Below are 16151 nucleotides of genomic sequence, written 5' to 3' on the forward strand. Positions count from 1 at the left end.
TTTAAGGTCAGAGCACAGAGCACGGCAGAGTGGGAGCTGCAGGGTTACCTCTTCCCTGTTGATTCATCTCACTGTCCTCCTCCCCCAGCCTTAATGATCTTTCCATTACAGAACCCAGACCAGGAAGTGCATGACAGGTCGCAGCTGCAGACACATGGCTGGGAGGCCTGGGCTCCGAGCCAGTGGTGGGAGGGTCTGAGCTCTCTTTACAGCAGCGGGACCCTACACACACACACACACACGCACACGCACACGCACACACACGCACGCACGCACTCACGCATGCACACACTCAGGCACTTGAGCTAGTTCAGTGGAAGGTGTTCTGTGTTGTAACAGTTGGTGGCTAGTTGTACTTTTGCTTTGAGTTCAGGACTTGATTTTTACTAAAGGCAGAAGACCACCACCTGAGTGTCCAGATCCCCTCAGCTTACAACCCACACAAGTGGTCCTTACTGGGTTTGGGATTCTTTCAGGGGGGGTTTCCATCATTGAGCAGAGGCTCTTTGGCTCCTTTTCCCAAAACAGGACCCATTTAATATGGCTTTAGAAGCTTCCCAGATGTCCAGGAGAGTTATTAGGCATAGTATTAATACCTCCAAAATTGTCAGTTTTTCTTATGATTCTATCAAAATGCAAGGTTCAGAACCTCTTTTGGGGGATGGTTTAGTTGCAAGAGCATGGGCTTTGCAAACACACAGTTCTGGGTGCAAATCTTAATGAGCAGAGCCTCCTCTGACCATCTTCTTTGGGGATGGCTCCTTCCACGTGCAAGTTTGCTCAGGAAATGTTAATTTACCCTCAACTGTGTCCTGGGGGGCAGTTGTCACACAGGAGTTTCTGTCTCCACCGCCAGCTGTGTTGTTGGCTTTCTTCCCTGAATCTGCCAAGGCCGGATTCCTCTGGTGCCAAATGTGAACCCCGGTGACACCAACTTCTAGGAACTGTGAGCTTAGACCGCCCTTCCCCGTAGCTGCGGGGCACCTCCCTTTGCTCTGGGGTGAGTGGGCTCTGTGCTTCCTGCGCCTCTTAAGTGAACTTGTCTCAGAGCAGCTAAGGTAGGCGGGAGAGAAGCATCGCGTTCTGACAATTGCTTTGGGAAATGGGGATAGGAAGAGATTTCTTCAGGCTCTATCCATAGTGTGTCAGTAAATATTTGGCGAGAGCTTTTGCTGGCAGAGAGGAAGAAGGGAAGTTTCTTTTAAAACAGCTCTTGGGCACATTCCTTTGTTAATCACTTAATTACGGTCCTTCTCCCCAATGGGTGAGTGCTTTGCCCTTGATGGGAGGTAGAGGGGACGTGAGGGGTAGAGGGGAGGTAGAGGGGAGGTAGAGGGACACGGGTGCTGATGGGGGCACAGTCCTCAGGAGGGGGGAAAAAAAACTACAGGTACGAGGAGGCACCACATAGAACCCATAGAACCCGGCGCGCGGGCTCGAATCCTGGACTCCATCCTGACTCTCATCTGGTTGAAAGTTTACACAGACCTCGCTGGGCTCAGGGCGCTCTCGGCTGGGGTCTCCCGAGTGGGGTTCTGCGTGCCTGGGCCTCCTCCTGCCCAGATACTGGGGAGCTGTTTTGGGGGGTCTTGGGGCGGGCGCGAGGCCCCGCGCTGAGGCTTTGGCCAGCGCAGGCGGCTCTGCAGTAAATTACAGTGACGAGGTGGGACACACAAAAGACCAAAATCTTTTTTTAATAAAAACAAAACAAAACTCCGGCCCCAAGCCCCTGGGCTGCTGAATGGCGATGGCTTCCTGTCAGGATTAGCCGGGCCGCCTGGGCCTGTGTGCACTGCCTTTCTCCTCAGGAAATACCTTTAGTAAGCCCCGGTGGGGTCCCCATGGCAACGCGCGAGGGGACCTGCTGACAGAGGCCATTCAGCCCGCCATTGTTCCTCGGCCCCTTTGTCGGGAGCTGTATTGCTGCCCCTCTGGCAAACACAGCAGTTTGCACCGTTTTGTCAGGCTGAATGTGGAGTTTTTACATTTTAATGGGTTCTTCTGGCAGTGGCCCATTTGCATGCAAAATGTTCCCTCGTACTTCTTTCCCTTTTTTTCTATTAAAAAAAAAAAAAAAAAACCTACACTCCAAATCTCCTGGGTCGGTGGGGGGACTGGTGAATGCAGCCGGATCAGGGTGTCCGACCCTGCTAATTGATTTGGTGTTCTGCCTCCCCTATCACACATGCCTGCGCTCCCCATTTCTGCAGCTTTCACTGTATGTTGGGGATATCGTGGGCACAGGAAATCCTGTATCTTTAGGGCTTCCTCTCTGTACCCCTGCTTGTAGGAGGATAGTCATTCCCTGGGATTTCAGTGAGATCCCCACTCTGGCCTGGCCTTGCCAGACTAAAGTAAGTTTTCAGTTCCATTTCAAAGCCAAAATAACGTAATAAAAAACCTCTGCAGAGGGCTCCCGGAGCCCTGCCGCGCTGTTCTGTGTTCCTTTTAAGTTGCCTTCAAAGCCACCCGGAGTTCCTCCCCCACCCACAATTGCCCCCTCATTTATCTCTGGGGAGTTTGTGCCAAAACTGTAAACATTCCTGGACCACCAGTTCCCCCATGTTACCGAAGAGAATGGGCCGTTCTCCCCTAATTTTCTTAACCCAGAAATCCAAAATCAAAAGGATTTCATAAGGATGACAGCAATCACGACCTCGAGACAACAGGTCTGGACTTTGTTAAGGGCTGGTTATCCTTTGGAATGTAGGATGTCGATGACACCACTCCTCACCACAGAGGGTAGAGAAGATGCATATTTATGGGACCAGCCCACAACCAAGCAGCATGAATAAGCACAAGATAAAGTCGTGAAAATCCATAGGTCCTAGGAAGGCACATTAAGAATAGGACGAAGATTGGAGTTGGGGGTGTCTCATAAGAGTGAGTCTTAAAGTCTTAGAGGAGTGAGGGAGAGAGCGGAGAAAGCAAAAATAAGAGGGCCAGGGAGGGCAGTGGCTTGGCCAAAGAGGCTAGGAGATTGGACAGCTGAGGTTGGGAGGTGTGGTTGAGGGGCTCCAGATGGTGGAGGAGGAGGAAATAAACCGAGGTCCCCAGGAGTGTGAGGGCATGGAACGCAGGGCGCCCAGGCAGAGAGGTCAGGGCTGGAGAGCTGGGGGCAGTCGGATGTGTGACCAGGAGAACTGGCCCCTGTGCCTGATGTTCTTAATCTTCCGCAGCAGAGTCAGGCAGAGGTCATCAGAGGTCATCAGCTCCGCTGTAAACTGTATTCAGAGGTGAGGATCTTAGGGCAAGAGAAGGTGTCAGGTGACCCAGAATTGAGCCAGGGACACAGTGAGGGAGGGACTGTGCTGTCCACCTGTGGCCAAAGCCACAGTAAGTACCTCAAGTGGGTCACCTGTCACTGTCCCAAGTGCTGAGTGGAAAGTGTGACACTGTGGAGGGGCCCAGGCCCTGGCAGACCCAGCATCAAGAGCCAGCGCTGATCCCTGTTTTGTGACTTTGAGAGAAGTCCTTCAATCTCTTTTTTTCTTTTTCTTTTTTTTCTTTTTCTTTCTTTTCTTTTTGTATTTAGATGGGAATGAACACCAATAACACGAACATGAATTAACATGCCTTTTGGAGTATCAAGTGCCATACCAAAATAGGGCATTATTCTTAGTCCCAAGCCTGCCCCCACCCCCCATTTTCTCACTTGCCGAATGTGCACATTGATACCTGCTCAGCTTTAGAGGGTAGATGAGTGTGGACAGAAAAATGCATATATCAGTTAAAAAGCCCTAAAGTATAAGGTAGAAGTGGTGAACTGGAGGGAATGAGAAGACAGGATAAGGTCAAAGCAGTCAACTTCAGAAGCTCATACGAGGAAGTAGGAGACATGAGTGCCGTTAGGATAAGGGTTTCGGTCACTTTTCAGAAGTCAGGGATTGCAAAAGCAAAGTGAGGGTAGGGAATATTTTTCAAAGTGATAGACATGGGCTCTGGACATGTGTGGACTCTGGAGAGCCAGGCCGCCCGCTTTTGAATCCCAGCTTGGCCACTTACTAGCTAGGTGGGCCATCTTGGACAAATACTGGATCTCTTTGTGCCTCTGTGTCCCCTCTATAAAACGAGGGTAATAGTGGTACCTACTTCACGGGGTTGTGGTGATTAAATGTGCTTGGCATGCGGGGAGCTTCCGTGTCCATAGGGTAGAGATCATAATAGTATGTACCTTATAAGGGATGGAACGAGAGTCTGTGTTAAAAGCTTACAGTAAGCGCGCTGTAAATATCGGCCAGTATTAATTAGCATGATCGTTTTCAGCATTGTTTATGATCCCAAGATAATATAGGGGAAAGCACATAGTAAATTGCAAAGTGCTATGCAAATATGTTGTTATTCTTCACCAGGTTCATATTAAGTTGTGAAGTTTGGAGATGGATAACTCAAACCAAATTGGCTGTTATGGGACCAGAGCTGGTAAAGTGGCATTTCAAAATACATTTTCAGGTGTGTTTGTCTGTGGCAGGAAAGGTCTGCATTCTTGGTCTGCAGAGAAATGTGTTCCCTGGGACTTCTTTAGTGCTTCTGTTCTTTCTATTACCCACCTCACAGGTTAGAATCATTATTTTTTGCTATTTTCTGCCGTGAACCTCTGGTCCAGGCAGGCCATACGCTCTAACCTCGTCTCCTACTCTCCTTCATCTCCAGGCACATCCCATCCTTTTCTGCTCCCCCCAAAGTTTATACTCCCAATCTTAATTCTTTTTTTTTCTAAGTTTATTTATTTATTTTGAGAGAGAGAGAAAGAGAGAGAATCCCTAGCAGGATCTGAGCTGTCAGTGCACAGCCTGACACAGGGCTTGAATTCATGAACTATGAGATCATGATCTGAGCCAAAAGTCAAGAGTCGGATGTTTTACCATCTAACTAATGAGCCACCCAGGTGCCCCTCCCCATCTAAATTCTTTTTTTTTTTTAATGTTTTTATTTATTTTTGAGAGAGAGAGAGAGAGAGAGAGAGAGAGAGAGAGAGGCTGGGGTAGGGGCAGAGAGAGAGGGAGAATCTAAAGCAGGCTCCAAGCTCTGAGCTGTCAGCACAGAGCGCATCTCAGGGCTGGAACCCACAAACCGTGAGATCATGACCTGAGCCAAAGACGGACGCTTAACCAACTGAGACACAAAGGAGCCCCTCCCCATCTAAATTCTTAATTTTTTCCTCCCCTTTCCCTACCAGTATGTCCAGCCTCTGCTGTGAACACTGCTATCTGCTCTGACCACCAATACTTTTTTTGTTTAAGTTCTGTAACCTCAGAGGCTGTGTTGGATTGCCTGTACTGGGTTCTCATGTTCTTCTCCAGTTGTCTCATGTTGCAACACAAAATGCCTCATCCGTGTCAAGGTGTTGTGTAAATCTTACCACCCTGGTTAGAGCAAGGCATAGGTTTGCTCCTTTGTTTAATCCATGTCTTTTCCTTGCACGGTAACCAGGGCTCACAGAAAGCACCCAATGACAGCTATTTTGAAGAAAGCTCCCTGTCTTCTCCTTGAATTTTTGAGGACTAGGGTCTCATCTTCTCATAAGAATGACAAATTTTGTATGGCTTTGGGCCTCCTTGGAGACTCCATTCCTCCCCCTTGCACAGTGTCTGCTCATGGCTGGTGGGAGACTCAGATTTAGAATCAAGAACTTGGATCTAATCCGATGTACCCAGGGCAGAACTGCCTGCTGGAGGACAGTGGCAGATTTCTGGCCAGTCGTGCCACAAGCAAAATGGTACATCCTATTGGTTTGTTGGGAATTGCAAAGCCCTGGTATTTTGGAGAAATGTAGGAAGCGATGGGAGACTCAGGAGGGCTCCATTAGCATTAATCATGTTCCTAGACCTGAGAGCACCATGGAAAACACTGCTCCCCTTTCTAGCTGCTTCCCTGAGGACTACGAAAAAGTGTGGGTCCCTGATGTGCTCCTACTTTTCCCTGGGGAATAGAGAGACTCTGTTAGAGAAGTAGGACAGGATTGATGATTGGTGTAGGAATCCCTTCCACTCTCACTAAAGCAGGTACTGGATCGAGCCTGCACAGCCTTCCACAGTGCACCTGCCATCCACACTGTCCCAGGAACCTGCCTCAGGACCAGAGGCCTCCTCAGTCTCCCAGACAGCCTTTGTTCGCTCCTGTTTTCTGAAGAGTTGGCCAAGGTGTTGGCAGCCTTAATCCTCTGGGGATATTCAAGTCAAGCCCTAACCCTACCCCTAACCTTCCCGCTCCCAGTGATGAGAAGAGTGACCCCATGCTGTGGGCATCAGAACACAATGCATCTTTTTCCACAGTGTACTTTGAACACATTGCACGTAGGGCCCGTAAGAGTGGATGTTGTTATCTGACTCACAGCCAAACACCTTCATCCTCAGGCTAGGTCATCACAGAATCCAGATACCAAATGTCCTCTAGCCTCCGTTTCCCACCTAATCTCTAAGGAAACAAGAGGCAGAAAGCAAGTGTTCTGGCTTGCTGCTTCCCTCACAGCATCCCCATTCCAATTAACCAGGTTCTCCAAGAGTTGGAATGTTGGTTTCAAGTGGCCAAGCAATACACTTGGCTTTCTTTTCTTCGTCTTTCATGGCCAGCCCAATAAAGGTGTCAGCTCCTTTCTTGCTACCTGACAGCCAACAACAAATATAGCCCTGGCCTGCTGGCCTTGACCAGAGAATAGTCCGCTCAGATGGAGCACAGATATAAGGGCCTTTCCCAGTGGGGACATAAATGGAGGACACTACCAAAACCAAAAGGAGAATAGAGAGTAGTGACTGAATTGTTACATTGAGCAGTGATGCCCTTGCATCAGCCACCACACATAGGACTTCCCAAGGCCAGGACCGCTATTGAGGGCAGTGATGCAGACAGGCAGGGTCCAGTAAACCAGCGAGTGCTTTTTTACCTTTCTGTCACCTAGAAGAAAGTGGCATTATCCCTGCTTTATAAATAGAGACATTGACACACATCCAAGAGCACTATTAGCCATGAAAAAAAAAAAAAATACACTCTAAACCCAAGAGCCGTAGGCTGAATTTTGGCCATAAGCTAAATTCAGTTCAAGACCTATTGGGTATTTTCGGCTTGTGACATTGTTAGGCACTCTGGAAAAATTATAATAAGCAGTTCTGCTCTGAATTGCTTTCTGTTTCTTAGGAGAGGAACACAGGGACACTTGTGACTCTTAGGAAACAACATACCCAAGTGTGCATCAACCAATGGATGGATAAATAAAATGTGGTATATCCATACAATGGAATATTATTTGGCCATTAAAAGGAATGAAGTAGTGAGACATGCTACAGCATAGAAGAACGTTGAAAGCATTAGGCTAAGTGGAAGAAGGCAGTCACAGACCATATAATGTAGGATTCCATTCATATGAAATATCCAGTATAGGCATATCTATAGAGATGGAAAGCATCAAGCTTCCTAGGCTGAGGGAAAGGGTAGGAGATGGCATGTGACTGCCAGTGGGTATGGAGTTTGTTTTGGAGATGATAAAAATGTTCCAAAGTTAGGGGTGCCTGGGTGACTCGCGTCTGACTCTTGGTTTCAACACAGGTCATGATCTCTCAGTTTGAGCCCGCCATCGGGCCCTCTGCTGTCTGTGCAGAGCCTGCTTGGTATTCTCTCCCTCTCCCTCTCTCTCTGCCCCTCCCCAGCTTGGGCTTGCTCTCTCTCTCTCTCTCTGTCTCTCAAAATAAATAAATAAACTTAAAACAAAAAAAATTTTTTTAAGTTCTAAAGTTCAATTGTGAGGGCGCCTGGGTGGCTCAGCAGGTTAAATGTCCAGCTTCAGCTCAGGTCGTGATCTCATGGTTCATGAGTTCAAGCCCAGCCGGCATCATGCTCCATGCTGACAGTGTGGAGCCTGCTTGGGATTCATTCATTCATTCATATTCTCTCTCTCTCTCTCTCTCTCTCTCTCTCTCTCTCTCTCTCTCCTTCCCTCCCTCCCTCTCCCCCCTTCTCTCTGCCCCTCCCCTGCTCTCATCCCCCCCACTCAAAATAAATTAAATAAATAAGTAGACTTTAAAGTTAGATTGTGGTGATGGTTGCATAACTCTGTGAATATACTAAAAAAAATCGAATTATGTGCTCTAAACGGGTGAATTTTCTGGTATGTGAATATATCTCAATAAAGATGTTTAAAAAAGAAACAAGATGGTATGTGATCGAGTGTGAATTTGTGTGGTTTGTACAGTATGTTTTACAGACAGTTGGGGTGGCAACACTAGGGACAAGAGGAGGCTTCCTGGCTGGCTTTGATGGTGCACTTTGAGCAGTGGCGGTGGTGGGGGGGGGGGGTGACTAGAGAATCACAACGCTGACAGTCTTGAGCAGAAGTAAGTTTTGTTGTGAGAGAAGAATGCAGTTGGGCTGGAGAACAACCAGCCTTGAAGCGGAGGGTGGGGAGAAGAAGGCTGCGTGGAGAGGTGGGAACAGATTGTCAATGAGCCTTGAATGCCAGGCAAGGATTGTGATTTAATCCTATACACAGTACAGGATCTTGATCAGGAGAATTAAGGGACAGAACTCCAGAGGCAGAGAAAAGAAAGGTGGTCCTTGAGGCTATTTGTTTATTTATTTATTTAACAAATTGCTTCAATCTTGTTTTTTGTTTTTTGTTTTTTTAATTTATTTACTCTTGAGAGGGGTGCCTGGGTAGCTCAGTTAGCTAAGCGTCCAACTTCTGCTCAGGTCATGATGTCATGGTTCATGGGTTCAAGCCCTGCATCGGGCTCTGTGCTGACAGCTCAGAGCCTGGAGTCTGTTTCAAATTCTGTGTCTCCTTCTCTCTCTCTGCCCCTCCACCGCTCATGCTCTGTCTCTGTCTGTCTGTCTCTCTCTCAAAAATAAAACAAACATTAAAACGAAATTTAAAAAAATGTTTTATTTATTCTTCAGAGAGAGAGAGCAACAGAGAGAGAGAGAGAGAGAGAGAGAGAGAGAGAGAGAGAGAGAGAGACTCCCAAGCAGGCTCTGCGCTGTCAGTGTGGAACCTGATGTGGGGCTTGAGGCCATGACCCTGGGATCAAGACCTGGACGCTTAACCAACTGAGCCACCCAGGTGCCCTGAGACTTTCTATGTATCCTGTAGAAGTTTTGTGTGCACATCCTAGTTAGAACAAGCGGGGAGTCAGGGCTCCAAGCTAGAATCAGCCAGAGTGGTCTCAGTAGGGCCAGTGACCCTTTGCTTTCTCTGGGGGGGAATGCCCGTGTTTTCCTCACTACCTTTTTGTTCCTAGACCTATCAAAATAGGCTGTGATGCCAGAGGCTAAGAATTCGAGTTTACGGAGTTTACTGTTTGACCAATGGCTTGTACAGAATCACGAGCTGCAAAATATTTAATCAGTGAGGTCACTGGAGGGAACAGAGGTTTGATCAATAGGAGTGTCTGCTGTTTCCCTTAAGGATCAAGTCTGAACTGCTTTTCTTCCCCCTTCTTTTGGCAAAACCACAATCCATTAAAAATGGAAAGAATAACTTTTTTAAGACCCACAAAAGCTTATTTTTAATCAGTTATGTGGTCTGCTCACCTTTGTGGGGTTCCTCTTGACCCGATTCACAAAACTATAAATGAATGCTAGCCTAGTGGCTTTCAAACCCTTTTGCAGCAGCACCTCCCCCTTTCGATGACTCAGTATTTACCCAGTATTTAAGACAGCCCTTGGGTTGCAAGAGGGTCCGGGACGGCAGCCTTGGCCCCTCTGAGGACGATGGCTATTAGCTGGTAGTCACTGGTGCCATCTGACGCCCAGGGTGGTCATTTCTTCATTTGTAAGGTTTGGCACCTGGGTAGCACTTCAGAAGGAGTCGGTTACGGTGAAGGTGGTAAAGGAGAAAAGGGAGTTTAGAAAGGAAGATGGTGAGGAAACCGTGCATTTTCCAACAAGTGTTCATTGGGCAACTGTTGCGTGCCAAGTACTGTACTGGGTGTTGGGCATTTTAAAAGTAAATATGACACGTCCCCACCCTCACAACTCAGTCGAGAAAGGGGACTGTCCTTCAGTGTGATGAGTGCAGTGGGAGAGCACCTGCCCCAGCCTGGGAGTCAGAAAAGGCTTTGAGGCAGAGTCCCCAGCCAACCAGAGAACTGGAAGGTAGCTGAGAGCCAGGCAGGGCACGGGCCCTGAGGGCAGTGGGGTGCAGGGATGGGAGAGCGTGTTTCAGAGGCAGGTGCTTTGGGGACCTGCAAGGAGCCCCAGCTGGGCCTCTGATGGTTAACCGAGGGGTGAGAAAGAAAGAAGGCTCCCAGGGCAGTGGAGACGTAGGTCAGGTGGTAGATGTGAGCTAGAACAGGTGCACTTTTTGGTGGGGGGTGGACAGTTGGCAGAAGATGCCAGGAGGGAGCACAACTGAACATCCTGAAAGGAAACAGAAACTGCATTTCCCCCTAGTTGGTAAAGGGGAGCTGCTCAAGAGCGGGTCACAGTCAGGGATGGTGGACTCTGAGTGTGCCTGGCTTCTGGCCTTCACTGTCAGTGCGGGTGCCCAGTTGCTGGTTGTGAGGATGGATGGGTAAACGGGTTGTATCAGATCTGTGAGCCGTGGGGCACTCAGGATCCAGGGAAAGAAAGGTGAGGAGGAATGGATGTGTGTGACCGTGTGTTGGGGGAGGGGAAGTGGGAGGGCTTGAGGCGGGGGAGCCCTGCGGTGGGATGAGGAGAAAGGAGCTTTGTGTGCAAGGGCTTCTGCAGCCAGAGCAAGTGTGGGCTTGGTGGCAGCTGCAGGCCTCCGTTCCTAATATAGTCAAAAGCTCCGAATCCTCTGGCCCGACACCTGTTAGCCAGAGGTTCCCCTGAGCTGACCTCTCCTTGGGCCGCCTCTCCCACATATGCATCTTATGCATCTGACTCACTGAGGGGCCAGACCCCTCCCTGCTGAATCACTTGGACTGAGGGCCCCGGTTGACAAATTGCCTTCTCTCAACTTAGGTGGGGGCTGCTGGAATTTTGAGGGACAGGTTTGCTCAGCTGTTTCTACGGAGAGGCGTGAGGCTGGGCTAGCCAAAAAGAAATGGGGTGTCCTCCTGGGAAGTGGCCATCCTTGACAGAGGACTGAGCGAGTGGGAGAGGGCAGTCTGGACACAACGAAGCCCTGGGGAGGGCCGGCCTTTCCCCGCCCTCCGATGGAGGGAAATGAAACATCAACTGCTTATTGCTGCTGTGGCTGCTTCCTGGCTTTGCCTCTTTCTTCTTCTGACCTTTGGGGGAGTGGGGCATAGCAGAAGAGGTGGGGTTCTAGGTAGCCAGCCGTTTCCCACTGACGCCTGTTCCGGTTCTCACCTCCCGGCTCTGTAGCCCCTGGGATGTTGCAGCTCAGTGCGGCTAGCTAGCATAATTCCCTTTGTCTCTCCCCCTCTCCCCTCTCCCCCTCTTCCTGTCCCATCCCTTGGTCCCCCTTCCCGGTCCCTGTGGGGGGCTGCAGCCCAGCCCTGGGGAGCCCCTGTGGAAGTGGAGTCCTTCCTGGTCCACCCTGGTGACCTGCTACAGCTTCGCTGTCGGCTGCGGGACGATGTCCAGAGCATCAACTGGCTGCGGGACGGGGTGCAGCTGGTGGAGAGCAACCGTACCCGCATCACAGGGGAGGAGGTGGAGGTGCGGGACTCGGTGCCTGCCGACTCCGGCCTCTACGCTTGCGTGACCAGCAGCCCCTCGGGCAGCGACACCACCTACTTCTCCGTCAATGTCTCAGGTTGGTAGCAAAGCCTGCCCTTCCCCTCTCCCTGGATCCACCCCTCCAACCCTCTCTGCTAGTTTCAGGGGGAGGCGAACCTCCTCCCCTTCATGATCTGCCCCCACTCTGCTTCCAAAACTGCTGCCCACTAACATTGCTCCCTGCCCGCCGCGTGGCTTAGCTCTCAGAGGGGTGACCAGGTGGGGCAGGCCTCAGGTCAGAGATCTAGGCCTCCAGGATCTGCCTCAAGTGACTGCTGATACACTTGGGTCAGCAAGACACTGATTGTTTTCCGCCACAGCTTGTCCAGATCTCCAGGTGCTACCTGGGGCTCGGCCAGCTTCCATTCTGTCATTCCCTTGCCATTCGGACTTGGTACTCAGCTTAGGGGTTAGAGCCCCAGAATATGTGGTGAGGTAGGTCCCTACTATGATGGGAAAGGATCCAGGTGCACCGCCATATTCACAGGCTTCATGGAAAACATCGGTCCTCCAGCTTCCTGAGCTGTATTAAGGGCAGCCAGGGAACCCTGGAATTCTGTGACTTTGGGAAACTGCCACTTATAGAACACGAGTTTTACAAAACTCTAGGATGAAACAAAGAAGAGTTGAAATTTTCTTGATGCCGTTTGTGCATCCCAAGGGGGAGGGCTGGGCATCTCCTCCCCTTCAGGCATCATTTAGAACCTGCCCTCATTTGAAGGACTGGAAAAAGATCTGGCATGAACCCTGATTGGTGACCACATGTGTGTCAAGCCTTTTAAAAGGGGTGGATACTTGGGGAGAAGTGTCGGCAGCTGCAGACGGTGTGGTGGGCTCCCTATCTACCCTGGGCAAGAAGGGCAGCCCCCAAACCTCAGCAGATACATGCTAGGAAAATTCCATCTGTGAGTTGTTCAGCCTCATGGCTTTAGAAATAGCTTCTCGCCATAGCGTGCCTAGATCTGTCTGGGTTTCTGAAGAAGGATACGCACAGATTCCCCTGGCTGCTAGTTCTGAGGCCCAGCACGTCTGGGTGCTACTGAGTTGAGAGAACTTCTCAACACAAGGTGTAATTAAATCCAAGAGGACCCACTGCCCCTGATGGAACTGGCCAATATCAAGGCTTGTGGACAGAAAGGGGCACTGTGTTGGGCTGGGGAAGGCGGGGGACAGGCATAGAGCATGCAGTTCTTAAACCATTTCTGTCCCACAGAGAGACTGTCACTAAGGGTGGAATGGGACTGGGGGGTTCCAGATGCATTCGTTCTGTAACTGGACTGGCCTTTATGTTGATGGCTGGCTGTTGATATGGATGGAAATCTAGTGAGCCCTTTTCCCTCGAAGGGACCTCAGTGCCCCCTTCTTCCCATAGATGCTCTCCCCTCCTCGGAGGACGACGACGATGATGATGACTCCTCTTCAGAGGAGAAAGAGACAGATAACACCAAACCAAACCGTATGCGTGAGACACTGTTTCCTACCTTACTGCCTTCGGGCCGGGCCTTGGGTTTGAGTGGGAAGGGGGAGGCTTAGATGATTGTTTGGAGAAGGGGAGAAGAGGGCACATGGGGTCATGGGATCCTTTGGGCGCCCTGATTAGTGTGGGCACTGTTTACAGTGTTGGGGACACCTCCAGGTCCTGGCCTGGGCCCCTGCTCCTGAGCCTGACTGGCCCCTGCCTGTCTCTCTTGGCTTTCCCTGGGTAGCCGTGGCTCCATACTGGACATCCCCAGAAAAGATGGAAAAGAAATTGCACGCGGTGCCAGCTGCCAAGACTGTGAAGTTCAAATGTCCTTCTAGTGGGACTCCTAACCCCACGCTGCGCTGGTTGAAAAATGGCAAAGAATTCAAACCTGACCACAGGATTGGAGGCTATAAGGTACGTGTGTATGTATGGAAGTTAATGTAAGATGAATGAAAAAATCTACTTAGAAAATCCTTATTATGTGGCATTAATGGTTTAAAGTAATGCTTTCTAACTATAAAAGTAGTGTGCCTTAGAAGAATTTCAAATATAAAAACTTCAAATGAAGCTTCAAAATCTTTTCAGTCTGGGGGCGCCTGGGTGGCTCAGTTGGTTAAGCGTCCGACTTTGACTCAGGTCATGACCTCATGGTTTGTGAGTTCGAGCCCCATGTCGGGCTCTGTGCTGACAGCTCAGAGCCCGAAGCCTGCTTCAGATTCTGTGTCTCCTTCTCTCTGCTCCTCCCCCGCTTGCTTGCACATGCGTGCGCACGCGCTGTCTCAAAAAAAAAAAAAAAACATTTAAAAAAAATTTTAATCTTTTCAGTCTTTTTTCTTATGTGTCTGGTTTTTGCATAGTTAATCGCAATGTGTGTAGAATTTCTTTCCCTTGTTAACATTACAGCACGTGTCTTCTGCCATGTGTTCGGTAGATAATTTTTCATGGCTGCACAATATTTCATTATTAAAATGTCCATAACTTGATGACATACATTGTCATACTAGTTATTTTCTGATTTTTCACTATTATGAATTATGCTGTAGTGAATATCTTTATACATAAATCTTTGTTGGTGTTTTAAAATATTCTTCCCTAAGACAGATTGCTAGAAGTGAAGTTTACTAGATCAAAGTATAAGCATTTTTTAAGCCCTTGATGCGTATTCCCCATTACCTTATTTCCCCCTGGTAATTAGATAATTTTAATCATTTTTTTATTATGTGAACATTTCTTTTTTAAAAAAAGTTTTATTTATTTTGAGAGAGAGACAGGAAGTGCGTGTGTGCGCATGTGCGTGGGGGAGAGGCAGAGAGAGAGAATCCCAAGCAGGCTCTGCACCATCAGCACAGAGCCCAATGCGGGGCTTGAACTCATGAACCTGGGAGATCATGACCAGAGCCTAAATCAAGAGTTGGATGCTTAATCAACTGAACCACCCAAGTGGCCCTTTATGAACATTTCTTGAGCACATGTCTTTTCAGAAGGTGTACCGGCTGGACAAGTAGAGCTCTAAGTAAAACAGGAAGATACAAAATTTTAATTATTGTGACGTTTGCTTTAATGGAGTATGATGTAATGAGTTGGGTGTGATTTTATTTTTTTAATTTAATTTTATTGTGGTAACAATTACTTTCCTAAAAGGGAAGATTGATTCATCTTCCCATAGCCGAGTACAAGAATGACAAGCTCACCATACCTGAGCCAACAACTTAGATAGATGATGAAAGTATCTCATTGTTCTCATGTGCATTTTTTTGCTTATTAACAAACTTAGAATTTTCATATGTTAATGAGTGATTTCCGTTTCCTGCTGTGTGAATTGTCTGTTTGTATCTTTTACCCATCTTCGTTTCTAGGAAGAACTTCATCCTAATCTCTTCTTTAGACTCCCAGATCATCCTTATATCCCATTTCACCTAGCTGCTCTTTCCCCATTAATCTTGTATAAGAAAAGCAGAGGTCCGGGGAGCCTGGCTGGCTCATTTAGTGGAGCATATGACTCTTGATCTCAGAGTTGTAAGTTTGAGCCCCACATTAGGTGTAGAGATTACTTAAAAAAGTAAAATCGTTAGGGGCACCTGGGTGGCTCAGTCAGTTAAGCGTCTGACTCTTGGTTTCAGCTCAGGTCATGATCTCACAGTTCAGGAGTTTTGGCCCCACGTCAGGCCCTGTGCTGGCAGTGCAGAGCCTGCTTGGGATTCTCTTTCCTTCTCTCTCTGCCCCTCTCCTGCTCATGCTCTCTTTCTCTCAAAATAAATAAATAAATCTAAAAAAAGTAAAATGTTTCTTAAAAATCAGGAAAAATAGGAGAAACTGTAAATTAATTTACCAGACACTTGCAAGGCACTGCCATGGTACAAGGCAGCATTCCTGCCCACAAAGAATTTCCAGTCTGGTAGGAAGGCAGATGTCCTTGAACACTGCTGCAAAAAGCAGACTGTGATCAGTGCTTCAGCAGGGCCACAGGAGTGAGAACCATTCTGACCCAGGTTGAGCTGGAGGAGATGGTTTTTGAAAGGAGGGGTCAAGAGCAGACAGGGCAGAACTCTTTGCAGGGAGCCCTTCCGGCCCAGGACACGAACAGAGGCGCAGAGTGGAAAGCTCCCAGTGCATTGGGGAGTGTGCAGGAGGCACATAGGTCCAGATCATGGATGGCCCTGGCTGTTGCGGGCAGACTTCCAGAGTTTCTCATACCCACCTGCCAGCTTGCCTGATATATTCTTTCCCTGAACTTGGACCAGGGTGGCCGTCTGCCCTGTCCTGGCTCGTTTGCTGCGTGGGCCGTGTGTTCTGGGCTGTGATTGGAGGGTAAGTGGCAAAGGGTGCCAGTGCCTCCCGTGGCTTCTGCCTCCATTTTCCTCCAGACTCGCGATGGAGCTATTGGCATGTTTTCCCCCAGGTCCGTTACGCCACCTGGAGCATCATAATGGACTCCGTAGTGCCTTCTGATAAGGGCAACTACACCTGCATTGTGGAGAATGAGTATGGCAGCATTAACCACACCTACCAGCTCGACGTCGTGGGTAAGAGGGCAGTGGCAACA

General features: G+C 48.9%; 1 protein-coding gene across 9 annotated transcripts in view; it reads left to right on the top strand.

Moving 5' to 3' along the window:
* The window catches only part of FGFR1 (fibroblast growth factor receptor 1), a 51739-nt gene that overhangs the window by 23478 nt on the left and 12110 nt on the right, over positions 1-16151 (top strand). For 3 of the 9 annotated variants that reach the window (XM_043564046.1, XM_043564056.1, XM_043564039.1), the window contains 3 exons: positions 13016-13099; positions 13350-13522; positions 16008-16131. In XM_043564046.1, coding sequence (XP_043419981.1) covers positions 13016-13099; positions 13350-13522; positions 16008-16131 — 381 coding nt within the window. Of the gene's footprint in view, positions 1-11413; positions 11681-13015; positions 13106-13349; positions 13523-16007; positions 16132-16151 lie in introns of all 9 variants that reach the window. The other 6 variants (XM_043564008.1, XM_043563991.1, XM_043564014.1 and 3 more) reach the window with 3 other exon arrangements.

This window comes from Prionailurus bengalensis, chromosome B1 (genome assembly GCF_016509475.1).
Source record: "Prionailurus bengalensis isolate Pbe53 chromosome B1, Fcat_Pben_1.1_paternal_pri, whole genome shotgun sequence".
NCBI classification, from domain to species: Eukaryota; Metazoa; Chordata; class Mammalia; order Carnivora; family Felidae; genus Prionailurus; species Prionailurus bengalensis.